The sequence below is a fragment of the Antechinus flavipes genome, chromosome 4 (assembly GCF_016432865.1).
Source record: "Antechinus flavipes isolate AdamAnt ecotype Samford, QLD, Australia chromosome 4, AdamAnt_v2, whole genome shotgun sequence".
Lineage (NCBI taxonomy): Eukaryota > Metazoa > Chordata > Mammalia > Dasyuromorphia > Dasyuridae > Antechinus > Antechinus flavipes.
Window position 1 is genome coordinate 50,902,919 of NC_067401.1, and position 27,034 is coordinate 50,929,952.

The 27,034-nt window shown below is 45.8% G+C and overlaps 2 protein-coding genes across 5 annotated transcripts; one reads left to right on the forward strand and one right to left on the reverse strand.

The window, feature by feature from the left end:
- The first annotated feature begins 338 nt into the window (after window positions 1-338).
- On the forward strand, window positions 339-5,622 carry RHOC (ras homolog family member C). The gene is made up of 5 exons (XM_051993015.1): window positions 339-454; window positions 3,755-3,918; window positions 4,238-4,358; window positions 4,635-4,765; window positions 5,010-5,622. Exons 2-5 carry the CDS (start codon window positions 3,763-3,765, stop codon window positions 5,181-5,183), a joined length of 582 nt encoding a protein of 193 aa, XP_051848975.1. The 5' UTR covers window positions 339-454; window positions 3,755-3,762; the 3' UTR covers window positions 5,184-5,622.
- MOV10 (Mov10 RISC complex RNA helicase) lies at window positions 1,308-26,760 on the reverse strand. 4 transcript variants are annotated; one of them, XM_051993010.1, is made up of 23 exons: window positions 26,377-26,760; window positions 23,813-23,957; window positions 23,564-23,664; window positions 16,542-16,861; window positions 16,023-16,281; window positions 15,406-15,537; window positions 14,398-14,566; window positions 12,647-12,798; window positions 12,128-12,304; window positions 11,730-11,877; window positions 11,110-11,268; window positions 10,768-10,871; window positions 10,485-10,582; window positions 10,251-10,364; window positions 9,494-9,596; window positions 8,395-8,512; window positions 7,598-7,789; window positions 7,345-7,419; window positions 7,090-7,215; window positions 6,922-7,010; window positions 6,514-6,632; window positions 4,304-4,405; window positions 1,308-1,662 (listed from the first exon to the last, which is right to left on the reverse strand). In XM_051993010.1, exons 1-22 carry the CDS (start codon window positions 26,511-26,513, stop codon window positions 4,323-4,325), a joined length of 3,120 nt encoding a protein of 1,039 aa, XP_051848970.1. In that variant the 5' UTR covers window positions 26,514-26,760; the 3' UTR covers window positions 1,308-1,662; window positions 4,304-4,322. The 4 variants fall into 4 exon arrangements, with proteins under 4 accessions (XP_051848970.1, XP_051848972.1, XP_051848973.1 ...); XM_051993012.1 differs by lacking the exon at window positions 1,308-1,662 and having other exon boundaries at window positions 4,309-4,405; window positions 23,564-23,661; window positions 26,377-26,759; XM_051993013.1 differs by lacking the exon at window positions 1,308-1,662 and having other exon boundaries at window positions 4,309-4,405; window positions 16,542-16,777; window positions 26,377-26,758.
- Between the last annotated feature and the right edge of the window lie 274 nt (window positions 26,761-27,034).

The following is a 27,034-nucleotide window of genomic DNA, read 5'->3' on the forward strand; positions in this document are numbered from 1 at the left end:
CAGCCCCGGCCGCTTCCGGACTCTTCCCCGCCCAGAGCTTCTCCCAACTTTCCCGTAGCCACTCAAAAGCTGTGCCCTGGGGCACCCCCTAATCCCTGGGTCTGGGCATCTATCTCCCTGCCACTTTTTCCTGAGCACTCTCGCTGGCTCCCATCCCTCTTCTCTTAGGTGCGGGTAACCAAGTGCAACCAGTCGGGCCACCTGGACCCGGGACTTGGGGTGGCGGACTGGAGGGTTTAGGGAGAGGGGCGTGTCCCTCCCGGACTCGGCCTAAGCTCAACCTCTTCCCCGTCCTTTCCCCGCCCTCTCCTCCGGCCCGACCCAGCCTCCCCGCCCCCCACCTCCCCGGACCGCCCCCTCCCCGAGGCTGCGCTGAAGGAGGGCGAGGCGGCCCCCACCCCCGGGTCAGTCTTCGCCTAGTACTGAGACTACGCGGCGGTGAGCGGAGCCCAAGGTACCGGGAAAGGGGCTGGGGATTCGGCGAACTTGTCCTGGGGATGAGGGCGGGGGGCAGCCCGGTAGCTTTCTCCTTCCTTCTCCGGCCTGTGCTCCTCGATGCCAGGTAGGAAGCGAGGGAGCCTTGGCTTTGGCCCGTGGCGGATCCCCTCTTCGGCTGGGGGAAGGGTCGCGTTGGCTCTGCCCGGTGGATGCCGCTACCGTCGTGGACTGCGCTGGGACGAGGGGCTGTGTGGGGGGCGGGAAGGGAAAGCAGCTCCAACTCTCCCCTCCTCCCTCTCCTTTCTCCTCTCCTCTTTTCTTTACTTACAGACTGGGTCCCCTGACCCTATCCCCTCCCCCCCCTCCGCCCCGTCGGTTTCCTTAAATCTTTCCCTCCGCGCGGCTGAGCGCTGGGCGGCAGACCCCGGCGTCCTGGCTCCCAGATGAGTGTGCGAGCCCCGAATCGGAGCGTGATACTTACTCAGGGAGGGAATGGGACTTAGAAGTGCAGTCCACTCCCAGGAAGACGGGGACGGGGGTGCGGGGGGGGTAAGAGCTCCGAGCCAGGCGCGAGATGGTCTTTTTGCAGTGTTGCGTGTGTGTCCGAGTTTGATTCTGTTTTAGGGAACCCTAATGCAACCCCCACCCCCCTGGAGCATTTCTGGAGGTCAGGCTTGGGGGGAAGGTTGGTTAAGAGGACCTAGCCATCTTAGTAACAGGCCCACTGCCGCCCCCTCCCTCCCCTCCGTCCCCACCCAGACCCTTTTTTGTTATGGATCACCCTCCGGGCACTTCGGTGAAAGCTGCGGACCACTTTTTCTTAGGAAAATGCTTTGTTGCCCTCCGTCGCAGGGGAAGAAAACGCCAAATTTCTGTTCGGGAGTTAACAAAAGTAATTTTTTTCTCATCCGATTTGACAAGACCCGACTTAAAATTTTTTTTTGCCTTGTTACAAGATTGGAGAGAGTAGATTCTGATTTCATTGACAACTTCCCCCTCCCCCCCACCTCCCACGCCCCGTTTTTCCCAAAAGCCAGTCTCCAAATAAGTTTCAAAGTTGAGGATTGTGTTTAACTAAGGCCCAGAGTGTTTCTTCTGTCGGGGGTGGGGGTGGGTGTCAAGGCAGGTCCCGTCACCCTGGAAACCCAAGAAGCAGCTCTGGGGGAATCCAGACGTCTTCTTCCTGGCCGGGGTCCGAGTCTCTGCCTCTTTGGACCTAAGGGGCTTCAGTGAAACGGTGGGTAGTTGGCGGAGGCCTACTGAAGGCCTCCAGGGTGGGGTCCGTGGAGCAGCCCTGCCTGCCTTTTTGCTGGGAGCTATTGGCCCCAGACCTGGAACACTTTGGTTAGTCATTCCCGGGTCCAGGCCGCTCTACTTGTGTGGCAATGGCTCACTTCACCTCCCTGGGCCTCTGTAAATTTTGGAGTTGAACTGGAACTCGGGAGAACTGACCCTCTTAACCTCTGGTAGGAAAGGTCACAGCACCATACCCCTCCCCCTCTGGCTTGGACGACTTCAGTCGTGTTCCTGCCTGATTCAATTCCTCCTTACTTTTTTAAAAGGAGTCCTGGCCATCCTCCCGACTGAGCTTCCCCTCCAATTTCTGCCCCAGAGAATGGGATTGGCTTGAAGTCCTCCCTTCCCCCCATCCCCATCAGGGGGCTTTCCCCAAATCTGGTTCTACTTCCCTTCCTCCCCCCTGGTTTTCCCTAAATCTGGTACTGCCCCATGTTGGGGAGAGTGCTCCAGTGAGGGTTGTGGCTTTAATCATCTGTCTGAAGTCTTCAGTCTAGATAACTTTCCCTTTAAATGTTGACTTAGAGCAAGATGGTCAGTAGAGGAAATCTTGTGTGACTGGAGGAATCATTTTGGAGGGGGTGATCTGTTCCTGCCTTTCCCCCTTTTCATCCTAGAAGAATCCATGTGATTTCATCTCTGTCCTTATGAGATCTCAAGTTTAGAGCTGACAGGGATCCTAGAGATAATTTAAGCCTACATTTTACAGATGAAGAAACTGAGGCCTTGAGACTCATTGGATGGATTGAATATTGATCCTGATTTGTAACTTTTCTCCCCTCTCCCCCAATCCTAATACATATATACATATATATACATACATACATATATATGTGTGTGTATATATCTATCCATACTCCTAGAAATGTTTTTCCTTTACTCAGATTAAAGATTTCTTCCTGGAGAAAGGGACTTGGAGGGCTGCACTTGGGGTGAAGGAGCCGAGCTAGTAAGCAGCAGTCCATAAGTGAAACCGAGAACATACACCATGGGATTCGGTGTCAGAATTGGATTTCCATTCTCTCCCTCCTCCCCAATTGTCTCCCTTCCCCCTCTTAGATTAAGCCTTATTTATGCTCCTTTTAGGGCCCCTCCCAGCTGGATTACAATCCTCCCCAACCCCCCAAGCTCCTCAGGTTTCCAGAGCCTCCCTCTTCCTCAAGGCAAAAAGAGATCTGGGAATTTAAAAAGTGGCCACCAGGTCAGCCTCTTTCCCCAGGGAACCAGGAGAAAGGGATTCTTCCCGGTGGAGGGCCAGGCCCGGGCTCTGTGCGATAGGAAGGTGTGATGACTTGTTTTGGACATGTGTGCTGGGGGAGGTTAGTGTTTGCAAACCCCAGGAAGCTGACTCTCCTAGCCTGAGTCACAGGGAGGGGCGTCGGAGGGACTGGGCAGGGCCTCGGAGGGAGCTGAATTTGGTTGGGGGCTGGAGGAACTGGAGCCAGGAATGGCTGTTCCAGGGAGGACGACCGGCCCGAGAAGGCTATTCTCCTGAGAATTCTTTTCAGCCCGAGATGCCGTGTGTGACTGCCCTACAGTGTGGCTATTGTCCCCCTCCTGGGGCTGAGTGACCCAGTGGAACTGCCAGCCCTTGGGGGAGGGGGTGGGCAAGATGCCCGGCCCCAGGGTTGAGGGTATTGCCAGGACTGAGCCTCTTTTGTGTTCCCTCTGGCGGGGAGGGGGAAGATCTGGGCCGGTGGCGACTGTCCCGGGCCTGGGGGTTCCCTCTTGCTGTCTTCTTGCTAGGGCCCACTCTGCATCTCCCGGCCCCAGGAGAAGGCCCATTCTTGACCTCTGAATCACCGGAAGTGGTCCTAGCTGGTCCCTTCCCCGAATACCCCCCGGATCTGGGAACTAGGGTAACTCCTGTACAACCGTCCCAGCAGGGCCTGCGCCTGAGCAAACCCCCTCCCACCCTGTCTGTCTGTTTCCATAGGGTTCAAAGGGAATGTTTGTGGGGCTTGATTAGATCTTTACTGTGCTAGGTTCAGCCATCCCCACTGACCCTTATCTCTTCCAGCTCCAGCCATGGCTGCGATCCGCAAGAAGCTGGTGATTGTGGGGGATGGGGCCTGTGGGAAAACCTGCCTCCTCATTGTCTTCAGCAAGGACCAGTTCCCCGAGGTCTACGTGCCCACGGTCTTCGAGAACTACATCGCTGACATCGAAGTGGACGGCAAACAGGTGACGGGGGAAGCGGACCCCGGGCCCGAGCCGGGACCCTTCCTCCTCGGCCAGAAAATACCCATTACCCACTTGTTCCCCCCCCCGTCACTGACTACAAATGCCAAGTAGAGCTGGAAGCAGCAGGGACCCATTTAGCCAGTGCCAGAATCGGTCTCTCCTGAGAGAACCTCAGGCTGGTTGGGACAAGGGAAGGAGTCGAGAGCTCGGACCTCCCTGGGTCCTCAGTTTCCTCATCGGGCATTACACTAACGGGCTGTTTAGTGGGTCGCTTCTGTGGGGGGCGGGACGGACTGACCCCTGACTGCCTGTCCTTAAGGTGGAGCTGGCACTGTGGGACACAGCCGGGCAGGAAGACTATGACCGACTCCGGCCGCTCTCTTACCCCGACACTGATGTCATCCTCATGTGCTTCTCCATTGATAGCCCAGACAGCCTTGGTGAGGCATGGGGGGCGGGGTGGGGACCGGGAGATTCCCTGACAGCCCTGTATAAGAAGGAGAACCCTTAGAGTTAGTCAACCCTATAAGTCGCCCTCGGGGGCTATTGTGGGGGGAGGAGGAGGAACTTTTTGCCTTTTCCCAGAAGGCCATTTAAGAGAGCAGTTTTTCCCGAGCTCATAGGCAGGAAGTAGCAGCATCCCGGGATATTTGGCAGCTATGGGGTAGAAGCTGACTTCTTTCTTATGTTCACGTGTTGGTGGGTCTCGTGTGCAGAGAACATCCCTGAGAAATGGACCCCAGAAGTCAAGCACTTCTGTCCCAATGTGCCCATCATCCTGGTGGGGAATAAAAAGGACCTGAGACAGGACGAGCACACCCGCAGAGAGCTGGCCAAGATGAAGCAGGTGGGACTGAGGGTGGGATGCAGATTTCCCCAAACTGCCCTGTTCTTGGTTCCCTCCCAGGGAAGAGGGGGGGATGCGAGGAACAGACCAGCAGGACCCGGAGAGAAGTACGTGCTCCAAGTCCTGGCTTTTCCTTCCCCCCAAACGTGAGCCCCTGTTTTTAAGTTCAACCCCGACTTCCTGGCAAGAGGAGATCTTGGGGAAGCCCCAGCTGCCCTCCTACCCTCTCCCACTCTTCCCGCAGGAACCCGTGAGGTCAGAGGAGGGCCGGGACATGGCCAACCGCATCAGCGCCTTTGGCTACCTTGAGTGTTCTGCCAAGACCAAGGAAGGGGTCCGGGAAGTGTTTGAGATGGCCACCCGGGCCGGCCTGCAGGTCCGGAAGAACAAGCGGCGACGGGGCTGCCCTCTGCTCTGAGCCCCCCACCCCGATTCTACACACCGCGGACTCCAAATGCCTATAGTTGTCGGTCCTTGCTGCTCAAGGCTGCATGTGTTCTAATGTTCTCCTGCTCTTGAGAGTCGGGAAGGTCCTTTAGGGGAAAGGGACCCTCGGTATCCTGTGGGTGTCGGAGCTTAGCGCTTGCTCCCATCTGAAATAGGACCGTGCTTTTCATGTTCAGGAAGCAGGAGGGTGAGGGGCAATGGTCTTCACTGTCTGTGCTGCCCTACCTAAGGTTCGCCCACCAGCATTTTTTACATGTAACTAGTTCTGGAGCCTAGTTCTTTCTCAGTACCTCCCCTCGAGGAGCCTTCCTTCCCCACCCCCACCCCCCACTTTAGGTCGGGCTGAGGATTATTTTCTCATTGTTCTTCCTGATGGAAGACGGTCAATAAAAGTCTATGGGGGCTCTCAAGATTGGCTCCTTGGCTGCCTCTCTTCCCCCCTCGGTCTCCCCTTCCCCCCCCCCCCCCCCAGATACCCTCCTGTTCTCCTTCCTGGAGGAAAAAACATACAGCCAAGGGGGGGAGGCCTGGTGTGCGCCCGGAGCCGGCCACCCCCTCTTCCCCGGGGCTGGGCTGGGAATGAGGTCAGTCTTGGCCCAGCGCCTGAGGAGGCGGGCTGGAGGGGAGTGGCCTTTGGCTGGGGCTAAAATTAGAAGGCTGCGTGGGTGGCTTCCCGTCCACCTCCCACTCGCTTCCTCCTTCGGCCCCAGGCTGTAGGGGTGGGGACAAGGTCCCTTTCCCTGCCTCCTTTTCTCTTGGTCCCACCCCATCCTTTGGAAGACAGAGCCAGACCCAGCAGGAAGCTGTGAGGAGGTGGACTGTGGAGGCCCAGAGGTCATGGCTTACAACAAATTTTATTATTTCCAGAATCCTCTTCCTTCTCCCTCCCCACAAAAGAAAAAAAAAATCCCAGAAGCTTGCTCTGTCATCTCTAGCTTGGGAAGAGGAGGGGGGATGGCTTGGTTTGCAAATTTCTCCCTCCTTTCCTGCCCAAGAAGACAGAACTCAGTGGGGTTCTTCTGCTCCGAGTCTGGGACGTACAGGCATGAGACATGATGGAGGGTGGGGGGCTAGTTGGGCCGAGGGGGAGGGTCTCCTTAAAGCTCATTTCTCCAGGCTGGCTCCACTTGCTCCTGAAGGCCACTTGCCAGGAGGGCTAGGTCATGAGGGTGAGTTTCTAGAAAGAGGAGGAGGGAATGCCAGGTGGGCAGGGAAGGACGGGTTTTGACCCTTGGGATCCTGCAGTGGAGAGTTCAGATCCTTCGGGTGCGTGATCTGGGAAGTGTCGGGGGCCACCTTACCTGAGGTAGGGGGGCCGAGGCTCAGGGTGCTCAGCTGTTGCTCTAGGGCCTGCTCTAGTTCCAGGTTGGGGAGAGGACAGCCCGTGTAGCCGCCATTTTTTTTACAGAACTTCAGAAACCTGGGGAAAGGAGAGGAGGGACGGTGACATCTTAAAAATTCATTATAGGGGATGGAATTTGAGTTTCCGAGGTTAAGCCTGTGTATACACACATGGCTCCTTGCAGACACAACATAACTCTAGCACGGTGATGTTGTCTTTAGAGATTACTGCTGTCCACCCTCTCCTTGGAGTCCAGAGTAGAGGGAAGGATGGCCCCCTACTTGTCACCTTTTCACCCCCCACCCTAGGGCATTCTGAGAGGCTCTAAGTTGGGAGGAAAGGAGGTAAAAGCCCCAGTGTCCCTCACGTGTTCCATTCGGGATCCTGGCACAGCAGCAGAGGATTGCCCACAATAATGAGGAGGGCCTTGGCTCTGGTTACTGCCACATTGAATCTCTGCAACAAGAAAGGGAGAACAATGGGGGCTGGGACCAGGTCTTAAAACTCATCCCGTTTCCCCTTCTCCCCGACTGACCTTGGGATTTCGGAGAAAGCCCAGATTGAAGTCAAAATCCATCTGGACAAAACTCTGGCTGCTCCGGACAGTGGACACTAGAAGGACACTCCGCTCTTGCCCTTGGAACTCCTCCACTGAACCCACCTACGAGCAAAGATAGTGGAGGTTGGAGAAAGGGGAAGAGAAATCGGGGCAGTCCATTGGTTGCAGAGTTTGTAGATGTTGAGCTGAGGGTAGGGCAGAAATGGGAATGGAAGTTAACCCGGCCTTCACCTTCAAATCCTTGATGTTGTCAAGTCCCCGAAGCTCCTTGTCCAGTTTGGTGATACACTGGTAGATTTTTTCCACCTGGAACAAGAGAAAAGATGCTGAAGCCGACTTGTCATCAGTGAAGGGATTAAATCTTGTAGGACATTTTCCTTTTAGTGGGCTGTTAGGAAAGGAAGGCAAAGAACAGTCACCATAGCAGGGCTGTTCCTTCTAGGGGTGAAAGATGCCCCTTGCTTCTAGGGGTTTGAGATCTAACCTGTTTCCTGTAGGGGGAGATCACTCCCACATTCTGGGGGCTCAGCCGGCCTTGGCCTTTTTTGGGAGATGAAGTCAGAAGTTTCTTCAGGTAGAAAACAACTGTGGCTGCCTCCTCTGAATTGAAGAAGGATGGGCTGTTCCCTTCCCGGTCATCCTTGCCCATCACGCCATGAAAAATGATCGGGAAGCCCTGGAGTGATGAGGAATAATACAGCAAGCAGTCAACCCAACTGGTCCTGAATTCTCTCCCCCGTCACCGGGGCTGACTGTAGAGATGTACCCAGGACCAACTGAACATTTCTGCCTTAAAAACAGGAGATTCCATCTTTCTCTGCCTCCCCCCCCCCGAAATCTTCCATCTCTAACACCCCATTTCTCCTTCCCTCTCAAGACAATTTACTTGATTGCTGAGAATCTGCCTCCATCGAGTTGCCCTTTTCTGGTGAACAGTGGGACAAACAGATCAAAGAGGCAAAATTCCTTCCCTCTGTTTGAACATTTTAAGAGAGCTAGCCTAGAGTCAAGAAGACTTAAGGTCTAGTCTTTCTGCATATATCAGATAAATGAGTGAAACCAGATAACTCACTAAGATTTGATTGCGCAAAGAGGTGCAGATTGAATTGGTAAAGACAAGTTTACTCAGTGGGAGATTCCAACGCCCAACAAAACCGACACTGCAGGTTAAAAAAAAACTCCTTGTCCCAGTGAACCAAAGAAAGAACTATGTCCTTTTCACAGATGACCAGGACCCAAGCAGACTTTGCTCAGACCTCCGGAACCCGTAGCCCCACAAACCTGGTGAGGCAGTTCCTCCCACTGACAATATCGTTCTCTGTCCATTTGGTCTGCATAGGCCTGGAGTTCCCCGTCATAGTACCGATTGTTGGGGATGTACAGGATGTGAGGGTGAGACCTGAGGGGCAAAGGGCAAGGAGATAGAAGAAAGGAACCTGGGGTCCTAATGCAAACATCTGATCAGAATACTCAAAATCACTGCTCAGAACCCTAGGTATTTAAAAAGCCTTTTAGTCTGGCTGCACCCTAGCTTTTCAATATCATTGCTCTGACAAAACTGCCTTCATGAATTCCTTTGCTTTGACTGTTCCCTGTATCTAGGACACACTCCTTCCTCATCTTCACTCTTTCTACCTTTTTTGTGTGTGAATTTGGGGTTAAGGGGCTTGCCCTGGGTCACACAGCTAATATTAAGTGTCTGAGGTCTGACTTGAACTGGACCATCTAGCTGCCCCTTCACCTTCATTCTTGAGGGATCAGCTCATGTGCCATCCCCTGCCGCCATGATGTGTCCCTACTCCTGAGAGTAGCCAGCCACCATGGACATACAGAGCTGTGTACACACTCTCACTCTTCACTAGGTGGTAAGCTCAAGAACAGGTTTTGATTTTTGTAGCCCAAGATAACCATGAAATCTTCTAATACATTTCCCTGTTCCTACCCTTTCTAACTCCCCTGGAATTGCTGTATGTGAACATTTACCTCCACTGGCTAAAGGTGGCTTTCAGGAGCAGACACATAACAAGGGTTCCCACGTCTGGGCCAGGAGGAGATGTGTTTTGAGTGAGAAAAAAACACTACACTAGATAGAAGTCAGAAAACCAGCATAATGGCTGTATGGGCAAGTCATTTAACTGTTTCTCCATCTGTTAAGTGGAGTTAATGACGGGTGTTCTCACAATCTTACCAAGTTGTTGTGAGGACCAAATTTATACTGGCTGTGGAAATATTTGTGATTTATAAAGTGCTAATGTGACATAAGCTGGTTATGCATATTTGTACAGAAGGACAGCTAAGAGAGCCAACAGGAGGAGATTGTGACAAAAAGGAGGTGGGGTTTGGTGAGGAGAAGGGATACAGTGGATCTTGGAGATGATACCTGTAGTTGCGCAATAACTTGGTGACAAGCTGGGGGTCATACCCCTCGGGGCCCTTCTGGTACAAAGGGTTGTATTTCAGAAGCCGCTCCAGCAGAGAGACACCTGCGTGGGGGTCGGTTAGGGACACTGTTGAGCTGAGTGGATAGGGAACATATCACTCCTAAATTGTTGGGGTGGAGGGAGAAGGTGTGGGGTGCTTTTTTTTCTTATGGCCCAGTTCCTGAGAAATTTTAAGATCCTTTTTTTGGGAGGATATAACTCTAAGAGCAGGGGTCCTCAAACTTTTTAAATAGGAGGCCAGTTCACTGTTCCTCAGACTGTTGGAGAGCCGGACTATAGTAAAAACAAAAACTTTGTTCTGTGGGCCTTTAAATAAAGAAACTTCATAGCCCTGGGTGAGGGGGATAATCATCCTCAACTGCCGCATCTGGTTCGTGGCCGTAGTTTGAGGACCCCTGTCTAAGAGCATCAGTTGTAGGAACTGGGGTTGCTTAGATTAGAGAAGAAAGGCTCCAAGGGGACATGATCACTCCATGTGTCTGAGGAACAGTCATGTGGAGAAGGGAGGTAGTGGGTCCATTCCCCCTTACACACACACACACACACACACACACACACACACAGACCACCTGTTAGGAATCTGGAGTCCCACAGCAGGAGTGGGAGGTAGCAGAGGAGTGTCATACTAGTGTTTACAGAATCAAAATACTGGATTCATCATAACATTGAGATATTTCCCCAACCACCCCCACTTACCCAATCCGTGTTTCTGAGCGATGGAGGACCGTAGCACAGGCCCCAACTGCTGGGGATCTCCAGCCAGAACCAATTGTCCATCTGGATTATCTGAATTCCTAACGGCCAGCAAGCCTGGAGAGGATAGAGGTGTGAGAGAGGGTGGAAATGGGAGATTTTTAGGGGGAAGACTAAGCAAAGGGAAGAGAGATCTCCCCAGGGGATCGACCAGGATTCTGTGTCCCGTATTCTCACCTGCGATAGCCACAAGACACTCAGGTTCCATAGCATGGCCAGCCTCATCAATGAAGACGTGTGTGAAATGGCCAGGAGGGAACTCAGCTGACACCAGTCTAGGAGTACCAGATGGGTCAGGCTTCAGCCAAAGAACCAATCAAACACAGCCTGCTTCTCTCGCTTTCCTTTCCTTCTTTCATCCCTCTTTGTTTCTCTCACTGTTTTTTTTCTGTCTTTCTATCACACACACACACACACACACACACACACACACACACACACACACACACACACTTCCCACCTGGCAGCAGTGATGAGGGTGGTGATGAGAACACCGTATTCCTGCAGCTTCTTCTTGGCGGGATAAACATACATCCCTTTCTGTGGGTCCCAATTACAGCAGGACTGGGGATACGGAGTAGATTGGTAGATTAGGGTCACAGCCTGCCTTCCCCACTGCCAGCCCACTCCAGCTTCCAATTCTCATTTCCCAGCCCCTCTGAAACCTACTCCCTCTGGGCCTGTTTCCTCAGCCACAAATTTCTTAGTTCTAAATCTCCTAAAACTTCTCTGTCCATCTCTCTCCTCCCAGGGATTCCCAGACACCTTCTTGAGCACCAATCCCACTCCCAAGCCCCATCACCTTGATTTCGTCAGGCACAAAGTGGATGTCCCTACTGGGTGCCAGGAGGCGGTAGATGGAATTGGGCAAGTGAGGCCGGAGGTTCTTGCAGAGCAGGTCAGCTGCCGAGTTGGACGGGGCACAGGCCAGGACATGGGCATCTGGCAGGTGCTTCACCACCTGGAAGTGGAGTACTCTTCAAAAACTCTCCATCCCCAGACCCCCAGTGGGAAAGAGAGGGCACAGATGCAGGGTTTTTTTTTTTTTTTTCCCAAGTGTGAGTTCCCCCAAGGGCAAAGGGACATTTGCCCTATGACCCATGGGAGAATTAAAATTTGGTGAGCTTTTTTTTTTTTTTTTTTTTTTTGAAAGGGAAAGAAAGGTTCTGTTTGAAGGGATGGAAAGATCAGTGGCAAGAGCTCCTGGAATCTTCTACTAGTGACCTGAAATCCTGAAAATGTGCTCAGGACTGGATGTCCCAGGGGCCCCATTACAACCCCTTCTCTAGCTGGATCCAGGACATATATTTCAGGGGCCTGGAGAGGGCACCAAAGTCTTGGGAAACATAGGTGGTATGAGGTAGAAATTCAACAGAAACTGAAAGTCTCTATAAGGAGAGATTGTTTCTGCTGGACCCAGACCTGCTTAATAGCCTCCACCAAGGTGACAGTCTTTCCAGTTCCAGGAGGCCCAAAGATAATGTAGGGAGTGGGACGAGAAGTGCCCAGAACTATGTGCCTCACTGCTTGCAGCTGCTCAGGGTTGGACTCTAGATTCCGGTCATACAGCCTTGGGGAAAGACAAGACAAAAAGGGCAGGTGTGTGGGCTGACGCCAATCTTTAAGTGGACCCTTCCATCCCCAGGGCCACTGGAACCAAACATTTCTTAGGCTAGAAAACTTGCAGGGGGCTCCTTCCAAAGCTGGACCCACTTTCCCATATGCTTCTCCCTGTTTCTAGCCCTTCTTCTCCCAGCATACAACCCTGCTCAACCATCCCAAGACCCCTCCCTCTGTTTCCCCACAAGCAGTTTGCTCACGAAAGTTGGAATTTGGGAGGCAGGAGAGGGATCCCACGGGGGTTCGATGGAAACAGCAATGGTTCCAACATGTGATGTCTTGATAATTCCAGGGCTCGGTGTTGGACTCGAAGGGGTTGCCGGTTGAAGGTGAAGGTCACCTTGAAAGTCATCCCATTCACAAATCGCTCCAGGAGTCTGAGGGAAGGTGAACAGGGGACAGAGGAATACACAAGATTAAAATGGATAATATATATTCCCTCCCTCTCTTTCCCAGAACTTTTTTTTTAATGCTCCTATTACCTGATCTCTCCCAAATCTAGCACTCTCACACTCTCTTTCTCTGATCCCACACTAAGAAAAAGTCCTTTGCCACTCACCACAACTTAATTCATCTTTATGAAGAAATCCATGTACTTCCCTATCTGTGAAGAAGTCCATCCAGTTTCCTAATCTCCCTTCCCCCAGACCCAGGATGAAAAGGAGCCCACTCCCATCCCCACCATTTAACCCCAAGTTTACCTCTTCCTTCCATCTTACCCTGGAGAGAAGCTCAGCTTGATCCGATCCAACTCGACCTGATGCACAAAGCCCTTATATATGGTCACATTTTGGCCCTGATTCAAGTTTGGGATAGCAAATAAGTGGTCCCCTCGGAGCACAGAAGGACGGTTCTCGGCTACTCCGGGAACCTGGTGAGAAAAAGCATGGCAATGAGCACCCACTGGGAGCAATACATAACTGATCACCATTTTAAGAGGAAATGGTTTAGTTCCAAATGTTCAGTAATGAAGAGAATCAGGTATACCCAGAGAGAGAAATGAGGGAAATGAGTGTGGACCACAACAGAGCCTTTCCATTCTTTCTGTTATTATTTGCTTGCATTTTTGTTTTCCTTCTCAGGTTTTTTTTTTTTTTTTTTTTTTACTTTCTTTCTAGATCCAATTTTCCTTGTGCAGCAAGATAACTGTATAAATATGTATACATATATTGGATTTAATATATACTTTAACATATTTAACATGTATTGGACTACCTGCCATCTGGGGGAGAGGGTGGGGAGGAAAGGAAAAAAAGTTGCAACAAAAGGTTTTGCAAGGGTCATTGTTGAAAAATTGCCCATGCATATGTTTTGTAAATAAAAAGCTATAAAAGTTTAAGAGAGAGAGAGAGAGAGACAGAGAGAGAGAGAGAAAGACAGAGAGAGAGAGACAGAGAGAGAGACAGAGAGAGAGACAGAGAGAAAGAGAGAGGAAATGGTTTGGAGAGGGCAAGTTCTGCCACCTGTGCTACTCTGTACTGACTCCTTCCCAGCAGCTCCTCTTCCAATTCTTCTCTCCATTCAATCACATACATATTCAGTCATTTTTCAATGATATCTGACTCTGTGACCCCATTTGGGTTTTCTTAGCAAAGGTAATGGGAGAGTTATGTGATTTCCTTCTCCATCTCAGTTTATAAAAACAGTTAATTGGCTTACCCAGGAAATGTCTGAGGCCAGACTTGATCATTTGGAGTCTTGCTGACTCCAGACCGTGCTTTATTCACAGGGCCACTTAGCTGTCCACACATTCTAAGGTTAAGTCTTGCCAAAGGTAAAAATTAAGGTTTATCAAGACAAGATGGTGTCAGCAACATAACTAAGGAACCACCCTTGTTCCTTGACCCTCCAGAAACCTTTTTTAAGGGCCATCCCAATTTTGTTTAGGGAAACTAGTAGGTACCTACACTATGTACAGGGCCTGGAGTCAAAAAGACTTATCTCCCTGAATTTAAATCAGACCTCAGACACTATTTAGAGCTGTGTGACTTTGGGCAAGTCCTTAATCCTGTTCTCTCAGTTTCTTCATCTGTAAAATGAGTTGAAGAAGAAAAGGTAAACCTCTCCAGTATCTTTTCCAAGAAAACCCCAAATGGAGTCATGAAGAGTTGAAGGCAATTGAAAAATGACTTAACAACAATTATGTCTAACACCATATTCCACTCTTCATCTGTGTTCTAGAGTTTTAAAATCCTGCTGAAATTTAGTCCCTCCAGGAAATTCTCCCTGATTCTACTTAGTTTCAGTCTTTCTATAACACTCCTTCATTCTGTACATTCTTAGTCATTGTTTCACACACAATTATTTGCAATAGATTATTTCACACTTGTTTCTAGATTAATCTGTGTGGTGTTCTGTTTTTAGTGTGCTTAAATGCATTTTGTTATTCTGGCTGACTCTCCACCAGAGAGGGACCCAAGTCTCCTTTCTCTACCTCCCTACTTTCTCATGGTCCTCACAAAATGCTGACCTCCAAGGTGAGGAGCGGAGGGTTTCGGTCCTTTGGGTCCCAGACCATGGGCACGGACTCCAAATCATAGTGACGTATGTCTTGCTCCATCTGCAGCTCTTCCAAAAATAGAAGCAGCTGAAGCTTCTCCTCATAATTCTTCCAATTTAGTGGGATCTTCAGCCGGCTTCTAAGATAGAAGGAAGATTGGATCAATATCCCCCCAATATCTTCTACTTTCTTTTGGTTGGATCAATATCCTCCCAATATCTTCTATCTTCTTTCGATTGTACCCTTTTGTACAAGGGACAGAAGAGAAACAGTCAGGAATCACAGAAACTAAAAGAGACCATCTCATTTTATAGGTGAGGAAACTGAGACATAAGGACTTGATCAAGTCACATAGGTAAGCAAGAAAAATATAGTATTACTAATTATGTAAAACTAATATCAAGAGCATTTGTTTATAGGATGCTGTAAGGTTTCCTCATACACAAGATCATTAGCATAAGTATTATTCTAATTTTAGAGATAAAGAAAATTGAGATTCAAAGAAGAAAGACTGCTACAACTATGCTCCCTTTCCATAAAGAGAGCCTTAGGTATACAGCAAAGGCTTCTTCCCTATACTTTGGTTTATGCTTTTCCCTCATAGATCCTAGAGTAGGCCCTGGTTCATCAGACTGGCTACTGCCTCCATTGCTATCACTCACAATATATATATATATATCATTTTCTTCTTAAAACATACCATTCGTTTTTATGTCTTTCCATAAATTCCTCCATGAAAGGCTCTACCCTTTACCTTTATTCTGAGTATCTTTATGCTATTCTCCATTGGTTCCTAAAGAATCAAACCCGTTCCACTAAGAGGAAAAAAATGGAGGTGAGAGGAATGGGAAGAATGCATATGGCCTCAGGGGAGAGGGGGCAAGAAGAAACAAAAAAGGGAGGAGACTGAAACAGAGCTGAGGAATAGATAACTTAGGTGGGGCAGGGAGACTGGGTAGGGAAGAGTTCAGTACATACTGGATCTTAGCCACATCACTATGATGGTTGAAATTGGTTGATTTGAGGAGTTGTGGAAACAGCTGCTTTAGGTTGTTCGGACAGTGGTACTTTGGAAGATTCAAGGTCATTTCCAGTTCATACCCTTGACCCCTGCAGGAATGGGGAAAAAAAAAATAATAAGACAACCGCCATGGAATCAAAGAACATTTGAACTTTTTATGCTTCCTTCTTTTATTTTTCTTCCAAAACAGTTATAAGTTATAAGGTTTGCAAAGCATTTTACTTAATTTGATTAAGTAAAAAAAAAATCTCTGAGTTTGATGTGATTTTTCTCACTTATAGATAAGGAACTTGAGACTCAGAGCTGGCAAGCCTCAAACTTGGGTGTTCTTTTCTGTAGGTCCACTGTATCACCTAACAGCTTATAGGAACCATTACCTATAGCAACTCAGTAACACAGTTAATAGCTAGTTATTATTTCCACTTTAAAAATGAGAAAACTTAAGATCCAGGGAGTTTAAACAGCTCCCTACAGACGACAAAAAAAATTAGGAGCAAGAATTGCACACCTGATTCCCAGACCCACTGTGGGTACACCCTGTCCTAGAAATCTTTGTGCCTGAAGATGTTGTTACCTGTCCGGTCTCAACCCATCTTCTACCCGGCTTCTCGAAGTTGGGTGTGGTATAAATCGGTTCGGTCTGTAGGGAGCCGTGGGCTTCAGCGCTTCAGCCAGAGGGCTTCGGGACACAACAGCAAGGAATCGGGCAATGTGGAAGATTTCTGGTCCTTCTATCCTTGATCCCAAAGGTCCCTGCAGCTTCCACAGCACTGTTGCTGGGAAATAGCCCACATAACTGGTGTAACAGTGGACATGGAGTTCATGAAAGTCACCTGAGGGGAGGAAATTTTGAATATATGAGGGGATACCCTGAAAGTATTCTTCCCCTCAACAGGGGCCTTCCACCACATAGGATTCATGCCATTCCCACCTTAATTAAAGACCCTTTCTTTGAAAGCCACTCTTCCCAACCACAGACGGCCTCTTCCCTGCAAGAATACCTTGTTCCTATTGAGAACCCTCTCTTGAGAATTTTTTCCCCAGAACAATAACCTTTTCCCATTTTGAAATCCATCCACCAAATCCCCCTCACCAGGATCTAGTGTGATCGGCCCTTCTTGGAGTTCTGACTTGAAAGTTAACTGAGAGACTCGGCAAAGTGGAATGATATGGAGCAAGGTGACAGGATAACTTCCCCCATTGTGAAGCCGTAGAGTCAATATCACCTTCTGGTTCAGATCCAGATGGATAACAAGCTGCCCGTCTCGGCTCTGGTAGCATCCCTCAACCTCCACATCCACACCATGTTTCCCACGGATGTATTTGGCCCTGGAAGACGTTCGGAAGGGGGGAGGTAAGGATGGCAGGGGAAAATAAGGTGAGAGGACAGCAGTGTCCTCCCTGGAAATTATACTAAAAAAAAAAAAAATCAAGATTAAATGAGTGTTCAACTGTGAAAGAACTAAACCAGCTCCATCTTATGAATAATGTTAACATTCTGTATTCCTGTAAATGTTTTGTTCATATTAATTTCTGGGAAACTGGATAGTACAAAATGTTCTGGGACAACTTGTGATTAGTTAACATAACTTGTGGTTAGTATCTGTCATGCTTTGGTCACTCAGAAAGAAGGTACACTTTTGTTGTTCAAGATCATGTAACCTGATTTGTTTCTTATTATTGACTATGAGAAAGCTTTGATGATTGCTGTTCAAGGTCCTTGTTTCTACTGAGGGGCCATGAATCTGATTTGTTATACAACTGTTAGCCTTGCTAATGAATACGTATGCTCAGATTTCACTTTCTCAATCTCTTATCAATTTTATTCAAGACAGTTTTGGAGAGCCAGTCAGGAGGTTGAGAGGACCCTGACCCTAGACAGCCTCTCAGAACTAGACTGTACATCAAAGGTCTTTCCCAAGGAAGATTGTCTCAGAGGTTGGACTCCCTTCTTAACCATGATGGCAAACTTCAAAGTTAAGGTAAGCCTCTACCTTAGGAAGTCCATCCCTTAAAGGAAAAAAGCCAAAAAGGAAAAAAATATTATAACACACACACACACACACACACACACACACACACACACACACATAAATTGTATGAAACATGCAAAAGATTCATACAAATAGCCTTAGGAAAGTTCTTATTGGCCTGGAAGCAGGAGAAATTTCCCATTCAGAAAATAAAGCTTTTAAATTGTGTAAAGACTGATCAAAAATATAATTTTAAAAAATCCAGATAGGGCCCTGATCTGGCCCAAAGGAAGAACTTTCAATTACTGCAACTTAAAGGCTTAGATACAGTTTTTACAACATTGAATGTAATGGTGATAGTGGGCAACATTGTTTCATCCCTGATCTTATTGAGAATACTTTTAGTCATCCCCATTGTGTAGGACACTTGGTTTTAGACAGAGTTTACTTATCATTTTAAGGAAAACTCCATTTATTCCTGTTCTCTAGTATTTTTCATGGTAATGGATGTTGTATTTTGTCAAATGGTTTTTCTGCATAGATATAAATCATGTGATTTCTGTTAGTTTGGTTATTGATATAGTCAATTATGCTAATAGTTTTCCTACTATTGAACCAGTCTTGATTCCTGGTATAAATCCTACTTGGTCATGGTGTATTATCCTGATGATAAGTTGCTATCTCTTTGCTAATATTTTATTTTAGACTTTTGCATCAACATTCATTAGAGAAATTGGTCTATAATTTTCTTTCTGTTTTGATCCCATTTGGTTTAGTTTTCAGCACCATATCTACATCATAAAAAGAATTTGGTATTAGATATAGATTTTAGAAAATTGTGTACCAAAGCACCGGCCCTAGAATCAGGAGAATCAGAGTTCAAATAAGGTCTCAAATACTTAATACTTCCTAGCTGTGTGACCCTGGGCAAGTTATTTAACCCCAATTACCTCTCAAAAAACAACAAAAAAATTGTGCCCACTGAGTTTTGTTGACAGGGTTTCTTTCTTACATCCCACTAATTTTTTTTAAATTATGATTTCAATGAGAGGTGAAGAGGAGGAATTTTGCCAGCAGGTATATATATCTATGTCTTATTGTCTTAGCCACATTTTGTGTAAATCAAATCAAGTTCTTCCTATGTCCTGATCAGCCAAAGGAAAGAGTGCTCTCCCCCCAAAAAATAAAAAAAATTTTAGAGGAATTTTCAAATTCTTCAGAAAAGTTCTCTCTCCCCGATTTCTTACTCTCCCTCACCTTCTATCTTGCCCTCTTTCCCTCCCACCCACTCCCTCTCTCTTTCCCTCCCTCTTTCTCTTCTCTCTTCCCCTTCTTCTCCTCTCTCTCCTCCCTCCCCCCATCCCTAACTCTGCCTTAAATTAGAGAGGCAGACAAGATATACAAATAAGAAATAAGGGAATCTTTGTTCCCAATCTGCAGGAATTTTTGGCATTGTAGCATCATTAGACAATAAATTTGCGACTGAAATGTTAGTTTATAAAACTCTTGTGAAAGTTACATGGAAACAGCACTTAGACCTCATATCACTCTTTTCCTAGAAAGTGACAGATTTATTGCAGGGAAGGAAGGTGATTTCACTATTTGAGAAAGCAGTTTACAATTTATAATTCTCTCAAACTTAAGAACTGTCTATTGTTAACTCTTTGTTGACCATTACAAGAGGAAAGATTTCAGAAAGTAGAGAAAAGGAAAATAGAAAGCTGAAGAAAGGTAGAGTGCCTTTGTATTGATCATATGAATGGAGGTTAATGTGAAGGAAAACATTTAATTTTGAAAAGGGTTTGAAAAGTTTCAATTCCACTGAGATAAGAAATGTTTAGAAACTTTTGGAGAAATGACTCTTTGACAAATATAGAATGTCTTCTTTAGTACCTCCTTCTCCCAATCAATTTAGTATTACAAAAGAAAACTCATAAAACTTGTTTTTCTTGGACTGTTATAAATTTGTAGAAATTTAAGCATCCTTTCTTTTTAAAGATGTAACTTCTAGCCAGATGCCGGTCCTCTTTGACTTTCCCAGGCTTATAAATGAAAAATCTCTGAATAGGGTGAGATAAGTCCAATGTCCACCTACCCAAAGTATCAGCTGGGTTAAGTTAAGAAACAAAAGGAATTGATTTGACTCTTAGGGTGATTTAAAAGAAAAGTCTTGGGGAAAATAATAATAGCACCTACCTCCCAGGTGGTAGTGAGGATCATATGATTGTAAAGTGCTTATAATAGTGCCTGGCAAAGGGAAAGGATTGTATAAATCTTAGTAAAGATAAGTACTGTTCTTAATTTTTTATGTGTGTGTATGTGTGTGTGTGAAATCTGAGAAACCATTGTTTGAAAACTGCTAAATCTCAATCTCTCACCTCTTTATTCACAATTGTTGATTTTAAGGCAACTATATCCAAATAATATTTAATAGATCGTATTTGCTTTAAAGTGGATAATTTCCCATTGGGAGAAAAAAATTAACAAAATGCTTAAATTAGCCTTGTATGTGACTTACTTTCTACTAGGACTCAGTCAGAAGATCTGATCAGCCCTGCTAACTACTTTTTGTGAGAAGTATTGAAGCAGGAGGAACTAGGATTCTTCCCAGCCAAAGTTGGGGAGATTACAGGTTTCTTATAATGATGAGTATTGTTATCTAGGATTATTTGGCCATCACTTATGATAATTGAGAAATTATATCTGTTAATAAACAAGTAATTTTATATGTAACTATACATATAGTTAACATTACAGTTTGGAGTTTATGTGAAACTCCAAAATGTAATAATTCTTAATTTATAAATGAAGGGTAAATGAAATGGCTTTATATTGGTTCATTGTTAACTATCATGGGATCATAAAAAAAGCAGTAACTTAGCCCTACAGTGTAATTAGTGAAATTTTACTATTTAAGTTAAAATCTTATGGGACTATGTTTTGATGTTCTAAGTTTTGATTTCAGATATTATCACTAAGTCAATAGTCCACCATTCAAGGGAAATGTTTTGTGTTGTTAAAAGGGAGTGCAATATGGAACACAAGATTTTGCAAGGGTCAATGTTGAAAAATTATCCATGAATATGTTTTGAAAATAAAAAGCTTTAATATTTAAAAAAAGGGGAGGGGAGTGCAATAACTGTTACAGGTGGATGTTTGTATCTGAGAAAGTTGAGAGGCCAATCTTAGACTGAGGTAGAAGTCTCTTGACTCATTTTCCCCATTTTGCTATTTTCCTTTCTGAACAGGAAATTTTATCAATCTGATTAATTCTGAGCCTGACTTTTGCTAGCCTGTGAATAATATGTAATTTAATACACGGAGATACCCTGTTTTTCAGAGCTACAGCTCAACAAGCAAGCTGTACCCTCAACTTGACATAACAACAATGCTTTGTGATAACCTTTTGGAACCGATGATCCCCAAACTCAGGCAAGCACCAAAAGTCACAGGCATGAAACATATAAACAAACTTTTTCTTTTCTCCTAGACAACCTTGTCTCACTAAAACTTTTGGGCCTCTCTACTGTTGATATAGTACATCGTTTGATACTTTGTCTAGGCACATAAATCAAGGTTCAGCTACACTAAAACAGATCTTCCTACAAGGGTCAAGGCCCAGCCCATGTGCCCTTGCTTGCAAGCTATTTCCCTCACTTTGAAATAAAAATTCTGTTCGATTCCCTTCTCTCCTGTCTCCAGTCTGCTCTGTTTGGCTTTAGTCACCCGTACAGGTGAGAGGGCAGTGAGGTCTGGTTGACAACTGGTGGTTAAATATGATTCATGCCTTGAATCAAACAAAGGGAGAAGAGTTTCCCCCTGCTATGATTTCAGGTCAGTCTGTTCCTTAAAGGGGATAGTCTTGATTTAGTCCCCTCTTTTCTTTAAAGAGCAAATTTCCATAAATCAGAGAAAGTGAACATAAAAATTTAGTATGCAATTTTCAGCTGAATGAGTCCTTGGGCTTGCCATCCTCTTACTCATAGTTATATATTGACGTTAACATTATGTCCTTGAAGTATCTCATTCTTTTAGAATTTATTGGAATTTATTTCTCCCTGGATCACAAAAGGGGGAATTAGACTGGCTATATATGTGTGTATACATACATATATACGCATACATGTCTGCATGTATGTATGTGTGTGAGAGAGAGAAATAGGCCTCCAAATGTCTCTGCTGGGATTTACAGACCCTGAGTATGTTGTAGTAACAAGTTCTCAAAATTAGATTAAAGATGTTACATATTGCATTGATAATCATCAACTCTTTTTGAAGTCTTTGAAAACTTAAAAGAGATAGAAGGGTTCAATTTCCAAATCAAATCCTTACTGATTCAACACTAAATTATATTGAGTAGTTATCTCTTCCCCATCAAGGGATTTAGGGACTTAGCACCCCCAAAATCTGGAAAAATCCATAATTTTTTTGGCCCTCCCTTCATATCAGAGAATCTGAATATTTTTTTCTTTTGTAGGGTATTGATAGTACGTTATTAGAAAATTTATGTTAAGAATTTAGTCATAGGCTCTGTCATCTGCTGGCCTTTATCTGCAGCTCCCACAAAAGTCCCCCCCCAAATTCCCATTTGATTTCTTATGCTGACCCACGCTATATCAAATCTGGTTTAGAAAAAGTTATGATATGGAAGGAATAATTGTGTTGTTAATGATCGATTTTTAACAGAATTATCTAAGAATCTCCTTTCCATTCTACTTTTATGTCTTTTATTCACTCCCTTCTCTTCCCTAACATTACCATGGAACCAGAGGAGCAGATCTCTGAAGAGGATATTTCTTCAGAACTGCCCTAAGAATGAGACCTATTCCAGAAAGTCCAAGAGAAAATGTTTGCCTGAACCTGAACCTGAACATCTACATAGGACATGTGGGACTCAAAATAAAATGATTAAATGGACATTGGGAGTGGCATATCTATCAGGCTGCAAGGAGTCTTGATATTATTGTTATTAGAATGCTTTAGCATGGTATTTTATGTTTACTGAAATTTTTTGGTTATCTTGGTAATTGAAGTCAGGTTGAATATGTAAACAAAAGATCTTAAAATCCTCCCTAGTAAATTAGGCACTGAAACCCACTTAAAATGGCCTGATATGCTTCCCTTGTTTTAATTTTCCTGTGAAACAGACCAAAGTGGGAAGTACATGAAATGTTGTTTGGCCATTGTTTGACCACCCTCCTATAGATGCAAAATTTATGTAAAGCCCAGATGTTTATGCAAAATCACATGTTTTTAGAACTTATTACTGCTTCATAATGAAAGGCCTTTGCCAGAGGTCCATCAATCCTGTTGTTTCAATCAGGAGAGATTGTAACAAGTCTCCACAAAATGCTGCAGATTAAAATAGAAATCTAATGTTTCGATCTAAATGTAGATGCCCCATAGTGGGACACTCTTCTTGGTTTTACAACTATAACCAAAAATGGGCACTCACTGCCCTAGGTCTCATAATTTTTATTATTACTTGTTATATTAAAACTTGTTCAAAAATCAATCCCTAATATTCTGCTAATGATCCAAAACATTGGTCCTAAATTTACAATGGGCATTATGCAAATGGCTTTGGATAAGTGATCCATGGAGAAATAAATTCCAATAAATTCTCCAAGGATCAAAGGAGGAAATTGAAAGAACCAAACCAACTCCATCTTATGAAGAACATCCATTTTTGTGACTTAAAATTCTATCTTCCTAGAAATGTTTTGTTTGTATAATTTCTGGGAAACTGGATTGATTTCTTATGCCAACCCACGATATATTAAATCTGGTTTGGAAAAAGTTGTGATGTGGAAGGGATAACTGTGTTGTTAACAGAATTATCTAAGAATCTCCTTTCCATTCTAGCTTTATGTCTTTTATTCACTCCCTTCTCTTCCCTAACATTACCATGGAACCAGAGGGATTCTCTGGTTCACAAAATATTGTGGGACAGTTTGTGATTAGTTTGCATAATTTGAGGTTAATACCTTTTAGTACTGTCTCACTTTAACCAATCCAATATGGAAACGGTCCAGAAGTGGACAGCAGGACAGATCCTCACTACAGAGCATGACCCCCAGCAGTATCTCTCTGTTCCCATCAGGCTGCATCCTAGGTCCATCTTGTTCCAACTCCTACATACCGATCTTGGAAGATCTTTGCCAGTTGGGACTTCATCTTCTTGGATCCTGGAGGTTTGATTTCCTTAAACACTCTATCTTCCTGTTTCGTTTTCTTCTTCTTCTGAGGGCAGGGAAGAAGAATATCAGGCAAGGGGAAGAAGCACTATCCCATTTCATCCTCAAACTATCCTCTCCCTCCCCCCTCCTAAGGATATAATGAGATGAAAAATTAAGGGGTGAATTTAGGTCAGAGGATTTCATTTCCTTACCTTGTGATTCACTTTGCAAAATTTGACTTTATCCTTGGTGACTTTAGCTTGCCCATAGAAGCGCATCCCATAGAGCATGGAGGAGAAGGTAGGAACAGGATCCTCAAAGTCTCCATGTTCTCCATGACTTCCAGAAGGTCTGAGACTAGGAAATGAGGATAAGTGAGATTAGGTATATATGTTACCAAATTCTGTCTATTCTATCTTCCCAATACTTATATACTCTTCTCTTCTTTGACACTGTAACCATAATCTTCATCCCCTCACTGACACCTGACTGATTACAATACTTTGTAATTGGTCTTTCAAGTGTCTCCCTACATTAGTCCATTGTGCAACAAAGTGATCTTCCTAAAATGAAAATGTTATCCTGGCCAATCGTTCCCCTCTCCCCTCAATAAACTCCAATGATTCCCTATTATCTTCAGGATCAAAGGTAAAATCCTATTTGGCATTCAAAGAGCTTCCTCATCTGTCCCTTTCCCATATCTCTTGAGATACGCTGGCCTCCTTGTTTTTTGAACAGGACACCAGATCTCTGTATTGCCTGCATTTTCACTTGCTGTCCATGTTTGGAATTCTTGACCCCTGGATTTCCTTCAAGCCTCAACTAAAATTTTACCTTCTTTGATAAGCTTTTCTGGTCTTCCTTAATCCAGCTTCTTCCTTCTGAGATGATGGCTAATTTATCTTGTAAGTAGAGACATCTTTCTATCTTTATGTCTATTCATCTCATTTATACAGTTATTTGTATGATGTCTCCCCCTTTTATCTTAAGCTCCTCACGAGATTAACTAGACTAATTAACATCTTAACTACAAGAGCAACTATTTTTACCTTTCTTTGTATCTCAGGCAGGATGGGTAGTAGGTGCTTAATTCATGATAGGATGGCTTTTCCTTATTACATATACCTCTTTCTCCACATTAGATGTGCAAATGGAGAAGGTATTAATGGGCTGTACTGGTAAGGAGTATAACCACTCCAAAAGAATCCTAAAAACTCTTAAAAGCCCATTACCATCAATCTCCCCCAGCCAAACAGTGGAGGAAGAGGGGAATCCAATCTCAAGACAAGTCTAGGGGCAGTCAAGTATTAGAATGTAAATATGGAGGTCAAAAGCATTTAAGACATTGGAAGAAAAAACTAGGAGATAGCCTTTATTATGCAAATGCATATTTTGAATTTCTGACTCCAGATAAAGTGAACTATTAAAAGAACAGAGTAGGACAGGAGGAGGACAAAGATTTTTAAAAATTTGCAGTTTTGGGGAGGTGGGGAAAAGAAGGGTCTGTTTTAGATAGAAAAATAAACAGTAGCGAAAGCTACCCTTTGAAAATAGGTAGGGGTGATAAATTAACCTTTGGGTAAGGTAATGAGAATGGGGTTCCTAGGCCAGCAGCAGAATCAAAGTGGAAGCCCAAAGGCATAGAGGAAGGAACCAAACAGGTAAAGACCAGGAATCCAGTAGGAACTGAGAGCACTTACTTGGCTAGTCTGGATTTAGGGGTTTGGGCACACAATAACATAAATAACACAAAGTTTCAGACCAGGCCTGGATGTCCAAAAGAAAAGGGACAATAACTAGAAGGTTCTCTGACCTTTTAGATTATTACCCTGACCGTTCACCTACAGAATCATGAGGGGATCTATCTGAGTTCTAAATCCATTTCAGTCACTTGTAACTTTTGGCAAGTAACTTTCTTTCTCTTGGCTGACTAGTTTCCTCATCTGTAAAATGAGGCGTTTGCAAATTTGTGATTTACCTCACCTGAATATATTAAATTAAAACCCTCTCGTAGTCTGCTCCCTTATTTACAAAGGGGATTTAGAAACTATAAGAAAATCACCGATACAACAAAATCCAGTGGCTGTGCAGAACTGCTCATCACCCACAACAGAAGAGTGAGCTCAATAACTAGTAAATTTTTGCATTTTTGCTCTTGAGGTTCCCAGAGAAAGAAGCTACTGAGACTGCCGTGTATGTGTGTGTGTGTGTGTGTGTGTGTGTGTATGTGAAATCCAACTCAACAAGCATTTTTCAAGCTAAATAAAATTCAACTCAACAAGCATTTCTTAAGCGCTAGATGTGTGCTGTTCCGGAAAGCGGGCAAAGGGGAGTCTCTCAGGGACACAGCTTTATCTCCGAGGTCCGGGAAGATAGGCACCCTTAGGGCTCCAACCTTCCCCTCTCCGAGAAAAATACAGTGGTCAGCGATCTCCCTGGAGTCCGGCGCTTCTCGAGTGGCTTGGCTTCTCCTGTTTGGGTGCGGGGTAGGGAGAAAGGCTGTCTAGGGTTTAAGGTCCTGCTCTGGTCAAAATGGGTGGAAGCCGGGCAGCAGGATCGCTAAAGCGGGGATGGGGGTGGAGAGCGGGGAGTGGGGGGGCTTTGCATCGTCGGGCAGCTAAAAGGGCCCGGCGATCGCTGGCTTTGGGCAGTAGAGGCTCGAATCCGGGGGGAAAGGTGCTTCGCGGCGAGGATGTAGTGGCTGCTGGAAGGAGGGTGCGGGTGGGGTAGTCTGGCTTGGTTCGCTGAGGGGGATGAGCTAAAGCCCCAGAGGTACCTGATCTTGAAGTCTTCGTTGTAAATGTCTCGCAGCCGCTCGCGGTTGGTTTCTTGGTCCTCTCCCCGGGCGGCCAGAAAACTCTTAAATCTCTGCCCAGTCTCTCGGAGCTTGGCACGGGTGAACTTTTTGGTCATCGTGGCGGTGGGGACTGAGCTGGCGTCCGGAAGGGGCCCGGGCTGAAGCGCGAAATGAAATGAAACTGAAAGTCCGCGGCGCAAGAGGAAGTGCCAGGTCTCGGGATACGGGGCGAACTGGGGCTGCGGGAGCCCCTAATTCAGTCCAGCAGCTCCTTCTTCCGACCTCTGACCCGGCAGGCAGCCTAGTCCATCCTCAACTACCCTCTTTCCAGCAGCGGCTGGTGCGGTCACTGCGTCTTCTCTCCTCCTCCTCTCCCATTAACTCTTCGCAAAGGAGTCTGACCCCTCCCTCCGGGCCCTCCTCTCATCCTGAGCTCCCTCCCCTGGCATCCAGCCCGAATCTCGGACACTGTTCTGCCGAGGGCCCCCAGATAAGCCCGGAAGGGGTGGGCGTCCGCACCCCACTTTCGGTGCACTCCAGCCTTCCCTCCCCAACCCAGGGCCTTTGTATTTATTTGACAAGTAGGGAGCAAAGGTCAGGACAGAGACCTGAATCCACCGAGGCTGTGTCTGTCTAG